This window comes from Tupaia chinensis, unplaced genomic scaffold, assembly GCF_000334495.1.
Source record: "Tupaia chinensis unplaced genomic scaffold, TupChi_1.0 Scaffold000075_1, whole genome shotgun sequence".
NCBI classification, from domain to species: domain Eukaryota; kingdom Metazoa; phylum Chordata; class Mammalia; order Scandentia; family Tupaiidae; genus Tupaia; species Tupaia belangeri.
Window position 1 is genome coordinate 1802709 of NW_006159535.1, and position 22466 is coordinate 1825174.

The 22466-nt window shown below is 38.9% G+C and overlaps 1 protein-coding gene across 3 annotated transcripts in view; it reads left to right on the plus strand.

Annotated features, from left to right (window-relative positions):
* The window catches only part of ZBTB1 (zinc finger and BTB domain containing 1), a 31585-nt gene that overhangs the window by 3286 nt on the left and 5833 nt on the right, over positions 1-22466 (plus strand). Inside the window, exons 1-2 of one of the 3 annotated variants that reach the window (XM_027768185.1) lie at positions 13673-13849; positions 16301-18586. In XM_027768185.1, the coding sequence (XP_027623986.1) occupies positions 16321-18462 (2142 nt within the window). In that variant the 5' untranslated portion in view covers positions 13673-13849; positions 16301-16320 and the 3' untranslated portion in view covers positions 18463-18586. Of the gene's footprint in view, positions 1-13672; positions 13850-16300; positions 18587-22466 lie in introns of those variants that run through there. The other 2 variants (XM_006142402.3, XM_006142401.3) reach the window with 2 other exon arrangements.

Below are 22466 nucleotides of genomic sequence, written 5' to 3' on the forward strand. Positions count from 1 at the left end.
AAGAGTGGATAGTCTATGACCACCACTGCCATGGCATCCCTGTGCTGATAGGGGTTGGAGGTACTTACTGATCAGTGTCCAAAGGCTGCATGCCGAACATCACGGAAAGGAGATTTAAGGGAAAAAGGGTGTTACTAACTATACTGTTTCAGATGCGGCATGGAAGGGACTGATATTGGTGCAGGGGGGACTAAGGCCTGAATACCACTCAGAATTGGCATCTCGACCCCACATACTTAGAGTTCTAAATATGCTTATTTTTGGCATGTACAGTCGTTTGTATGTTAACTACAGTAGATCTTAGTTGAAGTACAGAATCACTTATTCTGTAGCCTGGCATAGTAAAGAAGGTGCCGTGAATGTGTCGATAATCTAAAAACAAAGCCCCAAAATATATAGTACATAGAGACATAGTCACAGCATTGGTTATCTGAGGGTGTTGAGGACATGGGATCAGGCTCCCTTTACCACTCGGCCGAGAGGCCATCCCTGATCAGTCTTTCCTGAAGCCTTTCTACACTTTCTACTCCTAATATGAACATCCACTTTATTGGGGCGGGGGGGGTCTACACACATTATCTTTGAACTTGAAAGTTATGTATAAAATAAAATTTGAAAGTTAAAGAATTAAGTTACCGACTAGATTTTGGTAGCTGTCTGTGTGAGATGCGGAAAGGTTGGAGGGGTCCCTGATGAGCTCCATCCCCACCTTCAATGTGTAGTGTGAAGGGAGGGCGTGCTGTGGTGGGCAGTGACGGATGGAGACGGGACAGGACATTGTGCCTGCAATATGGGGCGGTATGGGGATGAGAAGCATTTGTAGAGTCATAAAAAGAGATGACTCTGGAAGGCTTAGAATGGGCCAGAGAAGCACTTTGGTTCATAGTCATGCCCAGGAAGAGCGTTATCTGGTTTACAAAAACTGAAACTTAGGACTTTGAATCAGGAGTCAGAATTTGAGCCCCAGCGTCTGTGAACAAGATGAGCAATTTGGGGCCAGTCAGTTACAGAACCATTTCTTCAACACAAAATGGGGATAATAAAAAAATACCCATCTCAGTGGTTGTGGTGAGAATTGTTGTATTTGGGAAAAGTGCATTGTAAGTTTTCGATAACAATATAAAAGTTGCCATGGTTTAAGTAAGCTAAAAATTGATGAGCAAAATAAGACTCACAGTAACTCTAAAAGATAGGAAGAATTACCGTACCTACTGAGATGCCAGAACCGAGGCACAGGATCGTTAACTGCCCTACTGAAGTCCAAAGGCAGAATTTGAACCCAGGCAGTCTTAGTCTGTGCTTTAACACCCACTTTAGGTTGCTGTTCTGATGGTTAAAAGACGGTGCAGAAGAGGAAGATAATAGACACGGTAATATCAAAACTAAAATAGTGGGAGGGGACAGTGTTACAGAAGGCTTTCTGGAGGAGGTGGTAAACAGATTCGTAAATGGTAAGGTGGGAGGTTTGGACAGAAAAACCAATTAGCATGAGTAAAACTGGAAGTAGGAAATACATGAAGTGTATTAAGTGTATGTGTGTGGGGAGTGGCGAACAGTTTCGTGTGGCTCGAACATGAAGTTTGAAGCAGGAAATAGCCAAACATGTAAGACTAGATGGGTGGGCACCGAGCACTTTATATGCCTTGATTAGTTGTTTATATTTTAGTCTTTGTGGGGAACCGTAGCAGGAGAATGATATGGTTTGAATTTTGTTCTTATGAGTCATCGAGAGTGAAGGATGGATTTGGGGAACCAGTTAAGGAACCTGTTGTACTCAGGAGTATGAAAAAGGTAGGGACAGAATAGAAGAGCACACTGCAGAAATTGGCAAGACGTAATAGTTGATTATGAGACCGAAGTTCTAGGTGACTCCCAAGTAGCCTAGGGGATTGGTGCATAGTGGTGGCAGCTGAGACAAAATATAGGCTCAGGGACAGTTTTAGACGGGTCCTGGACAAAATTGTGTAAGTCCTACAAAATGAACCCTAAGAATAGGAATGCCATGTGCAAGGACTTCCTGGTAAAGCTTCTTTAGCTAAGAGGAGCCCTCTGGTGGTCAGAAGATGCTATGCTGCCTTTTCAGGATAAACCCGGCAGAATATAGAGGCTGCCTTGATTAAATACAGTACTTTCCCTTCCGCACTTCCTGGACTGAGGAATATCCCAAAGCTCCTATGGTCCTTCTGGTTCTGTGTGGGTAATTTCACTTCCTAGGCCTACGATGCAAGTGAACTTGAGAAACATCTCACTATTCATAAGTTTTTGATTGGCAACCTCAGCTATCCCATGCGTGCTTTGGTATCAACAAAAGAGGAAGGCACTTTGCCTTTCAATGAAGTTCAGGAATTTAATCTCACTTCTCACTTACAGAGCCTTCACAAAAAAAATAAAATGATGTAGATTCAGTTTCTGGGAGCTTTTGTCCAGTTTCACAGCCCGTAAGAGATGGAAATTGTGGGCAGTGGGAGAATCATGCCTTTTAGAGTTGATAGCTGTTGTCTTGACAAGCAAGGAGAAAAATATTATGCAACAATCCACAATCTCTCAAAGCTTACAGGTCTTAGGCTATTTTGTGTAGGTGCAAACAGCTCTTGCAGATTCAAATAACTCTTGTATTTCCTCAAATATTCATGCAGAGGAGAAAATAGCCAGCTGTGCTTGAAGCTGGGAGCTGCATTCAGAGGAATAAGAGCTCTAGACCATGACTGAGGAGACCAAGGTCTTCTGCCAGCCACTAAAAGCTGAGACAAAATATAGGCTCAGGGACAGTTTTAGACGGGTCCTGGACAAAATTGTGTAAGTCCTACAAAATGAACCCTAAGAATAGGAATGCCATGTGCAAGGACTTCCTGGTAAAGCTTCTTTAGCTAAGAGGAGCCCTCTGGTGGTCAGAAGATGCTATGCTGCCTTTTCAGGATAAACCCGGCAGAATATAGAGGCTGCCTTGATTAAATACAGTACTTTCCCTTCCGCACTTCCTGGACTGAGGAATATCCCAAAGCTCCTATGGTCCTTCTGGTTCTGTGTGGGTAATTTCACTTCCTAGGCCTACGATGCAAGTGAACTTGAGAAACATCTCACTATTCATAAGTTTTTGATTGGCAACCTCAGCTATCCCATGCGTGCTTTGGTATCAACAAAAGAGGAAGGCACTTTGCCTTTCAATGAAGTTCAGGAATTTAATCTCACTTCTCACTTACAGAGCCTTCACAAAAAAAATAAAATGATGTAGATTCAGTTTCTGGGAGCTTTTGTCCAGTTTCACAGCCCGTAAGAGATGGAAATTGTGGGCAGTGGGAGAATCATGCCTTTTAGAGTTGATAGCTGTTGTCTTGACAAGCAAGGAGAAAAATATTATGCAACAATCCACAATCTCTCAAAGCTTACAGGTCTTAGGCTATTTTGTGTAGGTGCAAACAGCTCTTGCAGATTCAAATAACTCTTGTATTTCCTCAAATATTCATGCAGAGGAGAAAATAGCCAGCTGTGCTTGAAGCTGGGAGCTGCATTCAGAGGAATAAGAGCTCTAGACCATGACTGAGGAGACCAAGGTCTTCTGACAGCCACTAAAATTCAGTTTGCATTTTTTTTGGGGGGGAGGGTTTGCTATAGGGCACGTGCACTGGCCAGAGAGACAGAGAGACAGAAAGCAAGAAATCACCCCCCCTCCCCCGGGAGGATGGCCACGCCACAATCCCTTCTCCATTCTCCTCTTGGGATCTTGGGCACACATGCACACGTGCCCAGCGTGAGTTTAAGCCACCAGGTTCAGGACTTGAACTGTGGTCGACTACATGGGAGTCCAGCGACATAGCCATTACACCAACTGCTGTTCCCAATAGAGGACATTTTTTAAACATTGTATTTGCAGGCCGGCAGGACTCCCATAGAGCTGACTGTGGTCCCAGATCTGGCAGATTGCTTCCTCTCTCTCTTTCTATCTCTCTCTCTCTCTGTCTTTCTCTAGTAAGTGCAGGTATCCTATAGCAAATTTAAAAAATGATAATGATAAATCTTTAAAACATTGTATTTGCGGGACCAACAGATGGCATAATGGTTATGTCACTGGACTTCCACATTGTCAACTGCAGTTCGAGTCCAGGACCCAGAGGCTTAAAACTCACGCTGGGAATGTGTACGTGTGTGCCCAGAATCCCAAGAGGAGACTGGAGGAGAAGGGATTGCGGAGCAGCCATTCTACCTCCCCAGTCTCCAAGGGGTAGGGGATTTCTCATTTTCTGTCCCTTTCTCTCAGGCGAGTACCCACGCCCTATAGCAAAAAATCTCTTTTATTAAAAAAAAAAAAAATTGTATTTGCTTAGATTGAAAATGCAAAGAAGTGTTTGTCATCTGATTTATGTAAGTGTCCTGTGAGGAATATCAAAGAGAAAAAAGGCTTAGAGAGGTAAAGAAATTTCTTTAGAGCTAAATATGTGTTAGAGCTGCTATCTAGCAGTGTCTTTGTCCTGGGCTTTTTAAAAATTCTTTCATTTAACAAGCATTAAATGCCAGCTATGTGAGAAGCATGTGCTAGGCCCAGGGAATACAAAGACCATTAAGCCTCATCCCTGTCCTGGAGGGCTTAGTACAGTAGACATTGCTGTACTGCACTTCTCCTTGGCTCTGTCAGTGCGAGTGATACAAGTAATACTACAGCACTGTTAGGATTAATATACAGCCACGTTATGGTTTTAAAAGACTTCAGGGTATGAGCATAAAACTAAGCCACCATTTATAGCATTGTTTCTATGGGAATATGTGTTTGAAGTTCCAAATAACTTAGTTTTGGAACATAACCCAGGTAATAATTTCAGAACTTCTTGTACTAAGTACTGAATTTAGAATCTAATAACTAGCCAGAATGCCTGGTCTAACTAGTTAATAAAATTTGCCAAGCTTAATCATGTCTACCACCTAAGTGTCTTGAAGTACCTTTCATCTTAACAACTGGTTATTCTTGGAAATGTTAAAGAGAAAAACTTTAAACATTTAATCAATTTTAGAGGTTAGATTGTATACCCTAGGAAAGAATTTTACTTTTTCAGTGTTTTTTTTCTTTTTTACAGGTAGTAAAATCCTCAAGGTCATGATCTTGTGCTTGAGAATCATATTGCTTGTGTTCAGATCCTAAAAAGTCCTTTCTTAGTGGTCTTAGGAGGTTATACAATACTGTATACCTCAGATTTTAATCTGGAATATGGGTCTTTTAAAAAAATATTTATTTACATTCATTCATGTGTAGAATATGGGTCTTAACACCTACTTCGTAGGGTTTGTTATGAGGATTAAGTGCTAAAATGATACATATGTACACAGATATACATACATGTGTGTAAATTACTGTATAACATATTTCCATAACCCCACATTTTTATGTATATAGGGAGATACATAGCTATAAATAAACCTACAAGGTAGGTGTTAGATACACCTACATAGGTACGTGTACATTTACATCTGCCTAGAGTAGAGCCTGCCATGTAGTAAGGCTTAACAAATGTTAGCTATTTGTATTATTATTTTATAGTTGTCTCTAGCTTCCCTTTGAAACCTCCATCTACCAGTCCAGTAAAGCAAATCTCCTTTTCCTTCTATGACATGTCCAGCCAAGCTGCTGTGTACTCCTCCCTAATTATTTACAGACACACCTATACAAATACTTAAAACTCCTTTCCCTTTGCTTTGTTTTTCTTTATCCCTATTTGTCAAAGCTTCACTTAAATCCGCCACCCATCCTACAGCCTACTTCTCTGGTATAATTCATGCTTTTTTTCCTTCTAAACTCTTGTGAGCATTATTCAATACAATTTGGCACTTAATTATTCTCATTGTTTCTTGGTTTCAAATTTAATCCCTCATATATAATTAGATCTATTGTACACCATCCTTTTTTTTTTTTTTTTTTTGGGAGAGATTTTCGCTATAGGGCGCGTGTGCTCGCCAGACAGAGAGAGAGAGACATAGAGACAGAAAGCGAGAAATCACCCCCCAGGGGGGATGGTCACGCCGCAATCCCTTCTCCTCCATTCTCCTCTCGGGATCTTGGGCATGTACGCACACGCGCCCGGTGTGAGTTTTAAGCCAACCGGGTCCAGGATGACTACCACGGTCGACTACGTGGGAGTCCAGCGACACAGCCATTACGCTAACTGCTGGTTCCCTATTGTATACCATCCTTCACCCTTCACCTCAATGCTTTATCCAATGTCAGGAACACTGTAGGTGTTCAACACATTCTGATACTCTGACTTAAAAACAGGAGAGAATCCTTTCAATTACATTTCATACTTTATAAAAATAGAGTCTATAATCCTGGGACCATCAGATGGCATAATGGTTATTACATCACTGGACTCCCACATGGCCCACTATGGTTCAAGTCCTGGATCCGGTAACTTGAAACTCAAACTAGGTGCATGTGCATGCATGCCCCAGATCCCAAGAATGGAGAAAAAATTGTGGCATGCCTACCCCTTTTGGGAGGTAACTTATAGCTTTCTGTCTCTCTGGCAAGTACATGTACCCTATAGCAAAAATCTCTCTTTAAAAAAAAAAAAAGAGTCTATAATCCTCAAATTAAATCTGTATGCATATATTCAATCATATAAGACAGAAATGGGTAAAGGGAAATTAATGTATGTACTTTAATCTTTGAGATCTCAAAGTAGTTGTAAGTAGTTCAGTGATTGGGATCCCAGTTGGAAGTCTGTTGCTAGGTGCCTTCTGGACTTTTACTGAGCCTATGCAGATTATCTTAAAATGCCTCATTGGTAATACAAGCCTATGACACAATTTAAAGGGTGATTATGGGGCCAGCGGGTGGCTTGGTGGTTAAGGCGCTGGGCACTCTCACATGGCCGACCACGGACCTGGAGGCTTGCTTTCTCACTTTCTCTTTCTCTCTCTGTGTGTAGGTGTGTCTAGTCAAATTAAGATCAATGAATGAATAAATAAAATTAAATAATTACTTCTAAATAATTTTTTTTTCAGTTTTGCTATAGGGCACGTGCACTCATCAGAGAGAGAGACAGAGAGATAGTGAGAAATCACACTGTAAGGGGAGTGGCCATGCAGCCATCCCTTCTCTACATTCTCTTGGAATTTGGGGCACGTATGCACCCAGCGGGTGGCTTGGTGGTTAAGGCGCGGGGCACTCTCACATGGCCAGCCACAGTTTGAGTTCCAGACCTGGTGACTTGCTTTTCCTCTCTGTGTATCTCTCTCTGGTCAAATTAAAACAAATGAATGAATAAATTAAATAATTCTTTTAAAAAAAAAAACGGGTGATTATTTACCTTACAGAAGGAGTCACTTCAAAATTTCTTTCAGTTACTTCATTCACTTTTTTATGTATGTTTATAGACCCTTAAATTATCATTTGACCAGGGCTGGAGTGAAAGAAACTTCCAGCAACACTATTATTTCCAGTTTAAGAGATTTAGCAATAGAGCCAAGGTAGTTTTATAGTCCTACTATGCCAGTGAGAAATTTTCTGTAATATTAAGCTTACACAATGTAACTGAGGGAACTTGTCTATTAAATAAGAGGAGGTAGACATGTACAGATAAAACTACATTACAGAGGTCAGATGGGAGTGATAACTTGAACGACAACACCTGGCAAATATACTCTGTATTAAGGACTCATGCTCAGTCTCTGTTGAGTGTTCTTTGCAGAAAGCCATATCATATCGTATCAAGGAAAGTGCTTTTTACATTATTTTTGCCATAGGGCACATGTGCTCACGAGAGACAGAAGGAAAGTGGAAATTCCCTCCCTAGGGGTGGCCATGCTGCAATCCTCTCTCTTCTATTCTTCTGGGATTTCGGGCATACATGTACACGTGCCCAGTGTGATTTTCAAGCCACCAGATCGGGACTCAGACCACAGTCAGCCATGTCTAAGAGAGACAGACAGGCATCCCAACCAGGTCTTCACAGGATGATCCATCCCCAGCAAGCATGCACCTGACATGTTTAGAGAGAGGTCTAGGGACACAAATGTGAAACCTTCCCATGGGGTCAGCTTCCAGGACTTCCTCAGCAGGACACTTTTTTTTTGGGGGGGGGGTGCTGTGAATTAGAAATAAATATAAAAATAAATACACAAAGGCATGCAGGTATAGTAAAGGAAGGATTAAGTGGGTTTGGCTTTTTTTTTAATTATTTTACATTCATACAGCATACAAAATGTGATTTCCCATCCAGAATACACTGCACACCATCCAGAATACACTGCACAGTGACTTAATCATACATATTATCACTGACAATTTTCCATTTCTTGTTTCATATATATATATATATATATACACACACACATATATTCCCTCCCCCCATTTCTCACCCTCTGCCATTTCCCACCCTCCTCCCACACTGTCTCTGATGTCTACAGTTGCTTTCCATTCCTTCCCCCCACACACATTTTATTGATTCAAAATATCTTAATTAATCTAACTACTTTCAATAGCAAGTTCAGCTGATATATACATATCTGTGAACACATGTCTGACTTTAGGTGTAAAACTCTGAGTAGAATGAATATACTATAAAATATCACCTAGCTGTTGCTTTATAGCTTACTGCAGACATTAAATAGGTATTTTTAAATATTTTTTTTGATTTCAAGAAAAGCAGTTTTAGCTTTAATAAATCAGGAGAAAACCATGCCTGGTTTATTTTTTTAAAGGACAGAAAATGGGGGAAGAGGAAATGGAATGCAAAGCCAGTTGTTCTGGATGTTAATCGGCTGAAGACTAAGACAACTGGCACCATGTAGTTGCTCTGATCTTTTGGGGCCAGCTCTGATTAAACACGCATGTATTCCTTTAGACCTATACTGCTCTGCAGTTTCAGGAAGCTAGTGTATTTGCATGCAAATTGCCCTCATGGTGGTGCACATGACAGCTCAGGGAACTGCGCTTCTGTATTTGTCTAAAGGTCACTATGTTTGCTCAGATTGGCCGCAGTTAGCCTCCCAAGGTGCTGAGTTACCACTGTGCCACCATCCAGCCCTTTGGTGGCTGTTTTTGAGTTTGAGATGAACTGATAAACTTTTTCACACTGAAACATTAAAAACCCAGTACAAGGGGTCAATGAGTGGTGTAATGGCTAAGAATCTGGACTCCCACATGGCAGATTGCAGTTCAAGTCCCAGACCCAGTGGCTTGAGGCTCACACCAAGGGCATGTATGCACCTGCCCAAAATCCTGAGAGGAGAATGGAGAAGGGATTGTGGCCTGGTCATCCCCCTGGGAGGGGGTGATTTCTCACTTTCTCTATCTCTCCAACAAACACTTATGCCCTCTCCCATGGCAAAATCTCTCTCTTCGGAACAAAACAAAACCTAGTACAAAACTTTTCTGATCACCCAACTCTTACTCTTGCTGGAATACTGCACACCAGGTATTCTAAACTCAGGGAAACATTTGGTGCTACATAGTCGTCCATCCTAACTCAGGAGACATTATTAAATCCTTTGAATCACATTAGGAGGTTCTGCTTTCATGCCCTGCCCTTGAGTTTTTGTTGTAATAAACTGGTTCTGCCAATAATGCAGACAGTAACACAGAATAATCACAGATTTTAGTTATAAAAATAGGAACAGCTGAAATGTGACAAGCCTTTTATAAAAGAGTCTTTACAGCTTTACTATAACAAAAAGTTCACTAAATGTTTTGGTAGCATTATTAAAGATGAAAAAAATTGAAAAGAGAACAAATTCTTCTGGAATTTGAGTGGAATTACTGTTTGTTTAATAAAAATGAATGTTATAAAAAATGCAAAATTTATCTTTTAAGAGATAACAAGCCAAAAGTAATTTCAGTACTTCTCCTATTTCATGCTCCTCTACCCTTTTTTGGTGTATCAAACCCTCTTAAAGCTTTTCTTTTTTTAAAAAAAAAAGAAAAGTATTTTTAAATTTTATTCATCATTATCATTATTATTTTTAATTTTGCTACAGGGCACTTGCACCTACCAGAGAGACAGAGAGAGAAAGAGGGAAAGTGAGAAAGGAAGCCACCAGAATCAGGACTGGAACCATGGTTGGCCATGTGGGAGTCCAGAGGCTTAACCGCCATTCTAACTGCTGGCCCCAAAGCTTTTCTAAATGATGTATAGCAAGAACAGAGTTGCTGGGGCCAGCAGGTTGCATGGTGGTTAGGGCACTGAACTTACATGACTGACTGTAGTTTAAGCCCTGGACATGGTGGCTTGCATTCTCACTTTCCCCCCACCTCTCTCTGGTGAGTGCACATGCCCTAATTAAAAAATAAGGAACCAGCAGTTAGCATAATGGCTATGTTGCTGGGCTCCCACGTAGTCGACTGTGGTTCGCGTCCCAGACCCGGTGGCTTAGAACTCACGCCGGGCGCGTGTGTGTGTGCGTGCCCAAGATCCCAAGAGGAGAATGGAGGAGAAGGGATTGCGGCATGACCATCCCCCCTGGGGGGTGATTTCTCGCTTTCTGCCTCTATGTCTCTCTCTGTTTGTCTAGCAAGTGCACGCGCTCTATAGCGAAAACCTCTCAAAAAAATATAATAGTAATAATAATAGGGACCAGTAGCTGGCATAATGGTTATGTAACTGGACTCCCATGTAGTCATGGTTCAAGTCCCAGACCTGGTGGCTTAAAACTCACGCCAGATGCATGTGCGTATGAGTCCAAAATCCTGAGAGGAGAATGGAAGCGAAGGGATTGCCAAGGTTGGCCATCCTCCCCCTGACCCCAGGAGTGATTTCTCACTGTCTCTGTCTCTGTCTCTCTGGAGAGTGCACATGCCCTATAGCCCCCATTCCCAGAAAAACCTCTCTAAAATAAATTAAATAATTAATAAATTAAAATAAATTAAAATATAAAATAAAATAATTATTTTTAAAAATAAGTTGTTGATAATTAATGTGTGAATGATTGGTGTTAAAAGTAACTCTACCTAGGGCCAGCTGGTGGTGTGGTAGTTAAGTGACTGGATCCCACATGGCTAACTAGGTAGTTCGAACCTCAGACCCAGGTGCTTGAAAAACATGCCAGGTGTGTGCCCCAAATCTCAAGAGGAGAATGGAGGAGAAGCAATTGTGGTGTGGCCATCACTCCAGGAGGGTGATTTCTCACTAACCCCTCTCTTTCTCTCTCTGTCTCTCCATCTCTTTCCCATGAACACTCTCACCTTATAGCAAACTGGGGGGGGGGGGGAGATTAGACACAGTCCTGACAGTGACACACTTGTAAAACATGCTTCTCCGTAAAGTAGACCCAGTAGGAAGGTTGCTGGTTTGCATTCTGAGACCTCCCAGAGTTCTCTGGGCACATGTGTGCCTGTGATCCAGGCTGGCTGTAGCCGTTATCAAGACCTCCAGGGTGCTGTGTCTCTATGTCTCTTATTCATGGAATAAACTTTAAAAAAAAAAAAAAAAAAGCATTTGTTCAGCTTAGAGCTCTATGATGAGAAGGGAGGATAGATAAACATGGAGAGGCAGTAGTATTCATTCCCAGGCCTGTCTGACCCAGAGCCCTTGTTAATTCCACTGCAGCATACTGCATTCTTCATAGAGTGGGCACTTTACTGAGTATGTGTTGAATGAACTAATCTTGGAAAAGTCAAAATTCTCCTCGATGTATCTGAGATTATGAAATATCTCTGCTATTGCTAATTCTCGGTATGTTTTACAGTACCTAGGACAGCAGGGCTACTCAGTAAATATTTGTGGAATAAATACATGGGCACTAAAATGCTCCATATGCTCTTATTTTAGTGTTCTGTTTATCTTAACAGGATGTATGCATTTTACTAATTTAATCGAATTTGCTACTGTAGCTCTGGGTGTGCCTATCATATTGGTCTTTTGTGTAGTTGTATTCATTTCAACCATAGCTGACTATAAAACCGCTTTTTATTTAAAGAAGAAAGATCTTTAAAACTCTTTAATGCTTGAGAGTTTTTATACCTTAACTGTGGCTTTCTAGTGAGCTCTTTTTTTTTTCTAAGAATTATTTATTTAATTTTTATTATTTATCATTGTTATTATTACCGTTTTAATTTACTATAGGGCATATGCACTTACTAAAGAGAGAGAGAAAGTGAGAAAGCAAGCCACCAGGTCCGGGAGTCAAACCATGGTCATCCATGTGGGAGTACAGTACCTTAACCAGCACACCAGTTGCTGGCCCCTGGACTCTTAATTAGAAGGAAACTTTGAAGCTTGCTGGTCACACTTAACCTCAAAATGCTTACCTGAGCACTGGCACAAAAATGGCAGCCACTATTCCTTCCAGCCATTGTTACATACTGAGCACTATACATTGCATATATTGCCCCTGTGAAGCTTCATGTTTGATATATTACTTGAGGTATCTCCACTTTTATGGCTCAGGAAACTCGGAATCAACAAGGATGAGAAAGTTGCCAAAAGTGGCAAAGCTTGGGACCAGCTGTTAGTGTAATGGCTATGTCACTGGACTCCCATGTAGTCGACTGCTGTTCAACCCTCAGACCCGGTGGCTTAAACTCACACCAGGCATGTGTGCATGCGTGTCCAAGATCCCGAGAGGAGAATGGAGGAGAAGGGATTGCGTCGTGGCCATCCCCCCTGGGGGGTGATTTCTTGCTTTCTGTCTGTCTGTCTCTGTCTTTCTGGCAAGCGCAGGCGCCCTATAGCGAAAACCTCTCCAAAATAAATAAATAAATAAATACATAAATAAATAAACAAACCTCACATCTTCAAGTCTTCCAAACACCAACGTAATTTAAAAAAAAAAAAAAGAAAGAAAGTAAAGCAGGCACTCATTATTATCTTCCAAACAAATTTCATTTAACATAGGCCTAACTCAACATTTTTGTATTTTTTTCACTGTTTTTTTTTTTTTTCCTTAAAAGAGATGTTTGCTACAGGGCATGCGCACTCACTAGAGAGACAAAGAGAGAGAAAAACAGAAAGCAAGAAATGACACCCCACCCACCCACCCACCCCCCGTTTTTTTTTTTTTTAATAAGCATTTGAACAGGGTGGTATTGCCTGGATTTATTTGATAATCATTCTAATTATAACATAATTTTATATCTTGTGTTTATTTATTTGATTTTATCTGGAAATTTTTCTCTACTTGTATAGTCTTCAATCATATTTTCCCCACTTTCTTCTCTAGTCTTCATTTTTAGGTTTTTGCCATGGAACTTTGTCTTTAGACAGGGAAATAGGAAGGAGAAGGCAGGATCGGCTTGCAGATAGTGGGAAAAATGGTCTGTGATCTAGATTTGATTTGCGAGGAACAAAAAAGAAGTAATTAGTAGTAAATAAACTTAAGATGCTCCTTTAATTACTGCAGGGATTGAAGAGTTTTGGGATTGAAAAATAAACATTTGTTTCTCTGAACAGCTTGTTAAATGTTCTTTTTTAAAAATAATTATTTTTTTTAACTTTTTTTATTTACTTATTTCAATTTGACCAGAGAGGGACAGAGTGAGAGCGAGAAAGAGGGAAAGTGAGAAAGCAAGCCACCAGGTCCAGGACTTGAACAGTGGTCGACCATGTGGGAGTTCAATGCCTCCAACCATCACCTGCTGACCCCGTTAAATGTTCTTTTTAAGTTCATTTGAATTGTGTAGGAACTTATTTTTTAAGTAGAAGGATAGATTTAGGAGCTTTATGTATACAGATTAAAAATTGAGGCTAAAATTAAATCTTTGTTGTTCCTTTAAGTTTATTCATTTTTTTCCATCAGAGGTGGAGAGCGACTCACAGAGAGACAAGCACCTTTAGCAGGGTCCTCATGCTACGATCCAACAAGATCACTGATGTGCTCACCTGGTGTGTTCAGGGAGGTCCTGCAAGAAACCCAGGACCTTTTCCGTGTAGGTCCAACTGTGCTACAACCCAGCCCATGGATCTTATTTTATTTTCCAATATATTAGATAGGACTTCCCATGCTTTTAATATTAGGTCATCAGGAAGGTCATGATATATTTTTCTATTTCTCTGTTAAAATGCATCATGACTGTCTCAACAACCCAATATTTTCCTATCCTTTTTTCTTTATACAAACTCAACTGCCTAGGTTAAAATATGTATAGTGTCCACCACTGTTTAGTGAAGAAAACTAGTTGCAGAAAGGTAGCAGTATGATACCAGTTAGCTTCAAAAATATGCCAGAAGCAAAACCATGTGCCTGGCACATCGTAGGAACTCAATATTCAGACTGTGTATGTATACGCATAAACAGATCCGAAAGTGTTTAATCCACAGTGTTAGGGGTGGTTACCTCTCGGAAGATATATGATCTGAGGTGTGTGTTTTTATTCTGTATAGTTCTGTGTTTGAATTTTTTGCAATAAGCTTTTAAAAGAAACATTTACAGTCTAAGGACAGACACCTCTTTCCCAAATAAACCCACTTGCATCTTTACCTCCTAACATGCATTTGAGCAATAATTAGCTCTACAGAATTATTGCTGCTTCATTAATTCAAGAAAGATGTTTTGTTTTGTTTTTAGAGTTTTTTTTCATAGGGTGCATGTACTAGTTGGAGAGAGAGACAGAGACAGCGAGAGAGAAAGTGAGAAATCACCCCCCAGGAGGGTGGCCATACTCCATCCAATCCCTTTTCCTCCATTCTTCTTCTGAGCTCTTGGGCATGCATGCACACATGCCTGGTGTGAGTTTCAAGCCACCAGATCCAAGACTCGAAGTGTGGCTGGCAATGTAACCACTATGCCATTTGTTGGCCCCAAGCATGGTATTGATCAAACATATTTGGTGCCATTTCCATATAATCTAATGAGGCTTTTTAGATAGAATTTTTTCAAAGGAAAATTTCAAAAACAAACAATTATACCAATCTCCAGCTTCAGTCGTTATCAACACATGGCCAATTTTGTGTCATCTTTTTTTTTTTTTTTTGGAGAGGTTTTTTTGCTATAGGGCGTGTGCGCTCGCTAGAAAGACAGAGAGAGACATAGAGACAGAAAGCAAGAAATCACTCCCCAGGGGGGATGACCACGCCACAATCCCTTCTCTTCTATTCTCCTCTCAGGATTTTGGGCACACACACACATCCACACACACACACACCCAGCGTGAGTTTGAAGCCACTGGGTCCAGGACATGAACCGCGGTTGACTACATGGGAGTCCAGTGACATAGCCATTACGCTAACTGCTGGTCCCTCATCTTTAAGACCTCATACCCACCCTATTTATTTTGAAGCATATCTCAGATATATAATTTAATCTAGAATTACTTTACATATCTAAAAGATGAGGACTTTTGTTTTAACACAACCAAAATATTAGGTTGTCAGGAAAGCCATGATGTATTTTTCTATGCAAAAAACACCCTGACTTTACCAACACCTCAATACCCTGTCCCACTTAAAAATTGAGCAAGTAAAACAATTGGACCCTCAGGGGAAGGGTCCTGGGTTTGCATCTCAGCACCTCCCTGCACATACAGGCTCATATACATGCTTGCCTGTGATCTGGGCGGACTGAAGTGGGGGGTGGATCACAGTGCAGAGATCCTGTTGGGGGTGTCTCTCTCTCTTAGTATGTCACATGGAATAAATGAATAAACTAAGAAACTGAACAATAGTTTCTTAATGTCGGTTTTCTAAGAAGTTTTTAATACTCTCTGATGTAGTTTTAACTTTCAGTTTCAGTTGCTATTTTTATTTACTTTCATTGATTGTAGTCTTCAAGTACTTTGAAGTTAATGTCTTTTTTTCCTTTCAAATTTAGTATACATTTTCCCCCTAGAATTGTAATGGAACCAAAATTATGAAATTTTTCTTTTGATTCCTTTGTTCAATATGAGAAACCTGGGGAACCAGCAGTTAACGTAATGGCTATGTCGCTGGACTCCCATGTAGTCGACCGCGGTTCGTGTCCTGGACCCAGTGGCTTAAAACTCATGCCAGGCACGTGTGTGTGCGTGCCCAAGATCCCAAGAGGAGAATGGAGGAGAAGGGATTGTAGTGTGACCATCCCCCCTGGGGGGTGATTTCTCGCTTTCTGTCTCTATGTCTCTCTTTGTCTGTCTGGCGAGCGCACGTGCCCTATAGCGAAAACCTCTCAAAAAAAAAAATATGTATATATATATATGAGAAACCTGAATAAATGATTGTATCTCTTTGTTTTCAAATTAAAAAAAAAAAGATTGAGGTATATATTATTGAGTCTTATGACATTAGAATGGAAAGCTTTTCATACCTTGATTATAATAGCAAAGTCACACAAATCATGATAAAAATTATTTTTTTAAAAATGCTTTTCTGATGTCTTGTTTGACTGTATTATTTTTGTTTTACAGAGGCCTTTCATTAACAGAAGATGGCAAAGCCCAGCCACAGCAGCTACGTCCTTCAGCAGCTAAACAACCAAAGGGAATGGGGTTTTCTCTGTGACTGCTGTATTGCAATTGATGACATTTACTTTCAAGCACACAAAGCAGTTCTAGCTGCCTGTAGCTCCTACTTCAGAATGTTTTTCATGAACCATCAACATAGTACTGCACAACTAAACCTCAGCAACATGAAAATTAGTGCGGAGTGTTTTGATCTCATTTTGCAATTTATGTATTTAGGGAAAATTATGACAGCTCCCTCCAGTTTTGAGCAGTTTAAAGTGGCAATGAATTATCTACAGCTGTACAATGTTCCTGACTGCTTAGAAGACATACAGGATGCGGATTGTTCTAGTTCAAAATGTTCATCTTCTGCTTCCAGCAAACAGAACAGCAAAATGATATTTGGGGTAAGAATGTATGAAGACACTGTGGCTAGAAATGGCAGTGAAGCCAACAGGTGGTGTGCAGAGCCAAGTTCAACAGTAAATACACCCCATAATAGAGAGCCTGATGAAGAATCTATACAATTAGGTAACTTTCCTGAACCACTGTTTGATGTATGTAAAAAAAGTTCAGTCTCCAAATTATCTACTCCAAAAGAACGTGTGTCACGACGCTTTGGACGGAGTTTTACTTGTGATAGCTGTGGATTTGGCTTTAGCTGTGAAAAATTATTAGATGAGCATGTGCTAACCTGTACTAACAGACATTCATACCAAAACACCAGATCTTACCACAGAATAGTAGATATGAGAGATGGAAAAGACAGTAACATCAAAGCTGAATTCAGTGAAAAGGATTCTTCGAAAACATTTGCTGGACAGACAGACAAATACAGAGGAGACACCAGCCAGGCTTCTGGTGATTCAGCTTCAACTACTGGAAGCAGAAAAAGTAGCACAGTGGATCCTGAACTAGCCAGTGAAGAGAAGAGCAGAGCTGCTGAAAGGAAAAGAATCATTATCAAGATGGAGCCAGAAGATATTCCTACAGATGAACTGAAAGACTTTAACATTATTAAAGTTACTGATAAAGACTGTAATGAATCCACTGACAATGATGAGTTGGAAGATGAACCTGAAGAGCCATTTTATAGATACTATGTTGAAGAAGATGTCAGCATTAAGAAAAGCAGTAGGAAAACTCTAAAACCTCAGATGTCAATAAATGCTGATGAAAGAGGTGGTTTAGAAAATATGAGACCTCCTAACAACAGCAGTCCCGCACAAGAGGATACTGAGAATGCTTCTTGTGAGCTATGTGGGCTCACAATAACTGAGGAGGACCTGTCATCACATTACTTAGCCAAACACATTGAAAATATCTGTGCATGTGGTAAATGTGGACAAATACTCGTCAAGGGTAGACAGCTTCAAGAACATGCTCAGAGATGTGGAGAACCCCAAGATCTGACAATGAATGGGTTAGGAAATACTGAGGAGAAAATGGACATGGAAGAGAATCCTGATGAGCAGTCTGAAATAAGAGATATGTTTGTTGAAATGTTAGATGATTTTAGGGACAATCATTACCAGATCAACAGTATCCCAAAAAAGCAGTTATTTAAACATTCTGCCTGTCCTTTTCGATGTCCTAATTGTGGCCAGCGATTTGAAACGGAAAATCTAGTGGTTGAACATATGTCTAGCTGCCTAGATCAAGATATGTTTAAGAGTGCCATCATGGAAGAAAATGAAAGAGATCACAGACGAAAGCATTTCTGTAATCTATGTGGAAAAGGATTTTATCAGCGGTGTCACTTGAGAGAGCACTATACTGTTCATACTAAGGAAAAACAGTTTGTTTGTCAGACATGTGGAAAGCAGTTTTTAAGAGAACGTCAGTTGCGACTGCACAATGATATGCACAAGGGCATGGCCAGGTATGTCTGTTCCATTTGTGATCAAGGAAACTTCAGAAAACATGACCATGTACGGCATATGATTTCTCATTTATCTGCTGGTGAGACTATATGCCAGGTCTGCTTTCAGATATTCCCAAATAATGAACAGTTGGAGCAACACATGGATGTTCATCTGTATACATGTGGAATATGTGGAGCAAAATTTAATTTGAGGAAAGATATGAGATCACATTATAATGCCAAGCATTTGAAAAGAACCTAAGTGATTTTCTACTGTACCTAATGTTTAGTTGATAGCAGATAAAACCAAAGCAAAGGATATGAGCTATTTAGAAACTGATTTTATAAGATGAATTGTTGGAAAAAAGTTTCAAGGCCCTTTTACCTTTAATATTTTTGTTTAGGATCTTAAGTATTACTTTTAGGCACTAAATGTTTATCATTTTTGTTGTTTCCTAATAGAATTGTTTTTACTCTTTCTTAGCTATGATTAAAATTATTTTTAAATGTAGACTACAAGTGGTTGTTACCCCTTACATGACTATTAAACTTTAGGGTACTTTTTTTATCAATAAGGTGATGACTTCACTATTTCTACGTGTTTTTTTGTTTCCTTTTTTTTTTCCTTTCCTTTTTTTTTTTTTTTTTTTTTAAGGTTATCCTGAAAATTGAAACCCAACAGCATTGGCCATTCCCATATAAATTTTTTTTTAATGTTCAAGTAATTAGTTATTTGAGTCTAACTTTTAGGGGTTTTTTTTGGAAGGGGAGTCAGTTGAACAGTGAAATAGCTACTGTTTATTCTCCCTGATTATCAATGAAATTCATATTCTTAAATTAACAAACTTATTAGGCAAGTTAGGTGCACTGAATCTAACCTTTAAGGTTGACATAGGCTCAGATTTGGCCTAAAAAGATGATGGACCTGAGGAAATTCCTGTAAATGAATATTTCCTATAATTGATAAAATATTATCATTTAATAATCACTTTTAAAACTTATATTAAGTGTAAATCCCAATGACTTGACCCCACTTGAGAAGTTAGTGGGGTAAGCCATTTTGTTTTGTGATATTGAATTTAACTATGATAGTTAATTAAAAAGACATATCTTGTATTCATTAAAATATTTTAATTTAAAATATTCTGATTTTTAAAGTGTGTTTATCAATTATTTTTGTTTATAAATAGACTTTAATAGCTCTTTAAGAATATGACATATAAATGAAAATGATTTTTCACCTTTAAAATTACATACTTTTGGAACTTTAAGACTTGAGAAAGCTACCATGTATATTGATAAATCTAATAAAATAAAGAAATCAATTATAAATCTGGTTGTTCTATAAAAGTAGAGTGCACAATGTCTTGTGGTTTATACTATCTAAGATTCCGAGAAAATGTATTGTAGTAAATTGCAGCTTATCACCATGTCTTTTTTTTTTTTTCCTGTAAAGATTTACAAAATTTGAGGACTATAAAATAATTACAAAGTATATAAGTGGAAATAGTTAATCATTTTTCACCTGAAGTATTATTATTGTTAGTTGTGGCTAACACAGGGTCTACTTCAATTACATGTGAATTAAAACACTGGCAAAATAGACCCACCAATAAACCCATCTATTGAAAAGAATGCCTTTTAATGTGAATTACTTGCAATGTAATACCCCTTTCATAATAAAAGGGATTTTAATTAACTACTATACTTAAAATATAACTTTGTGATTATGAATAATAATTTAATAGCATTGCTCTTTTTGTCCACATATTTTAAGATATTCAAGTCATATTTTTATATACAATTTACATAAAATAACAAGTTGCCAAGAGAACTGAGAGACATATTGACTAGTTGAAAGTATTAGAGTACAGTACAAGCTCAAAGTTTTATGGGGAAGTTTGTGTTAAAGTGTTAAGTAAGATAGGAATAGCGCAGGAACCTATGCAGAATTAAAACAAAATAATGGGAAGTAGGGGTGAGTGTGAATACACACACACAAAAATGAGAAGTCATGAGTTTCTTTTGAAATCACATATAATAGAGCAGAAAAAATGATTCATCTTAGTCTCGAGTACAGTAGTTTCTCAATTATGAAATGCAATTTAAAATGAAAGACGATGTATACATAACTGGTAGGTAATAAAGTTCTCTAACCAAGAGATCATCCAATAGTATAAATAGGTAAGATAAAACAAATTTCCAAACAGTAGTATCTTAGAGAACATAATTTTCTTTGGGATCACTTTTTTCCCATGACCCTGATCAAAATTTCTGTTGAAACCGCTTTCCCAGCACTAAACAAGGCTTTTTCTAAATAATACCACTCTTTGAAGAAAAGATGATCTATTTCACTAGAAAGAAGGGTTTAAGTTAGTGTTTTAATATGTGCCAACAGTTAGCAAATAAGTATATAAACATTAAATATAACCTCTAATTATACATGACTGAGATGTTTATAGTTTCACAAAGCTGCTCCTCATGTTTTTCCCTAGTTTCATGTTATGAAGAAGACACACCTTTTTATTTTGGAACTAACTACAGGACAGCACAGGCTTCTTGAAGTAAGACGCACAAATGTCCTTATCAAGGCAGAGACTTCATTTAAAGGCTGCCTATTAAAATTAGGTAGAATGAAAAATGTCTAGCACTAATCTCCAACTCCCAGTTTCTCTTCTCTTCCTCTACTGTGGCGCTCTAGAGCTGTAACTCCTTGCTATTGCTTTTTGCCTTCCTAGTATATGAAGGCAGTGAAGCAAGGTTGGGGAAGTTACCTGCTCCTTTGCTTTGGTGTGTTTAGGCTCTAAATATAAAAATGGAAGGAAAACCTAGATAGATCTAGTAGAACCTTGTTCTTCTTTTGGACTCACACAGTAAGACTTCTGCTTAACTAAAGGCCTTCTTGTTCCAAGTAGTAGGGACAATCTAGAGGAATGGAGTCAGCGCCTAACAAGTTTGTCAATTACAGAGCAACTTGGATGTTCAATAAATGCTTCCTAGTAAATAGGACTAAGAACTAAGAATCTCAGAGCTTAATAAAGCACAACCAAGGGAGCTTGGCAAGGACTCAGAAATTCCCCTTAATCTTCCCATACTCAGAAATAACCCACATGAGTAAATGGTTCATGGCAAATGTTTAATGTGTAAAGTAATTAGCAGTTTGAGTGTAGATAAAAATTAAATTAGAAGAAAGGATTCCAGTGGGGCTAGTTATAAAAATAAGGGCAGGGTGTGCTAGGGCAGTCAAAACACTATAATGAAAAGGAAAAGTAACAGACATGAAAAATTATATTTTACTGTAGTTAAAAATATGAACTATATAAAATTGAGTAAATCAGTTTGAAAATTATATGCGATGACTAGAGATTAAAATAGATAATGCTTAGTGGAACAATTGTTATAAACATGCCAAGAATATGCCTAAATACTTGTTGATACTAACTTTTATAGCCTAAAACAAGTGACAAGACGAAAGGCTGGTGGCAGTTAGCAACTTTCTCCCTGGTTAAATAATACTCATTCTATATCAGTAGTTAGGGAATTTCCATATTTAATAGATCTCTGGAAAATTCCCCCAAAACCAGTGTAACAGTTGTAATATTTAAACAAAACTTGCCATTGTTAACAAAACGCTAAATAAATACCAAAGAATAAAAACATGAATGTGTATGTGTACACATAGTTAATAAAATTGGAATATCTAATTTTAAATATATTTTTGCCATTAATTTGTTTTGAATAGTTCCTCTACTTCCCATCCCATCCCATCTCCTATCAAATTCTTCTCAGGGATAAATGTCAGTGCTCTGACGAGCACCGTAACATCAATAACTTCTAGGATTGCAGGGAGCTAAAAAGCTCTGGAGGAACATCCTTGTAGCATCTCCCATACTCTTGATACCTGAGGTGCAGTATACTGAGGAGGACTGGATGAATGCCAGGAAACTGAAGCAAGTATCTGAATTTTAAGCGGGTCACAGGTTTGGAAACTCATGATCCATCCATGGTAGGGTTCTCACTTAGTAATCCCAACGTTGAATTATTTAGCACTGCTCTACTAAGTATGTTCTATTCATAATTCTAATTAGTTCCTGGAGCTTAATGAGGTAAGTTTCATGCTGATTTTCCAGATGGGGGACTAAGGTTCAGAGAATTGTTTTCCAGAAATCACACTAATGATATAATAGAGCTAGAGTTTGAATCTAGAGTTTTGATTTCAACATTCCTGTACATGACTGCTAAGCTACATACCTCACCTACCAAGAA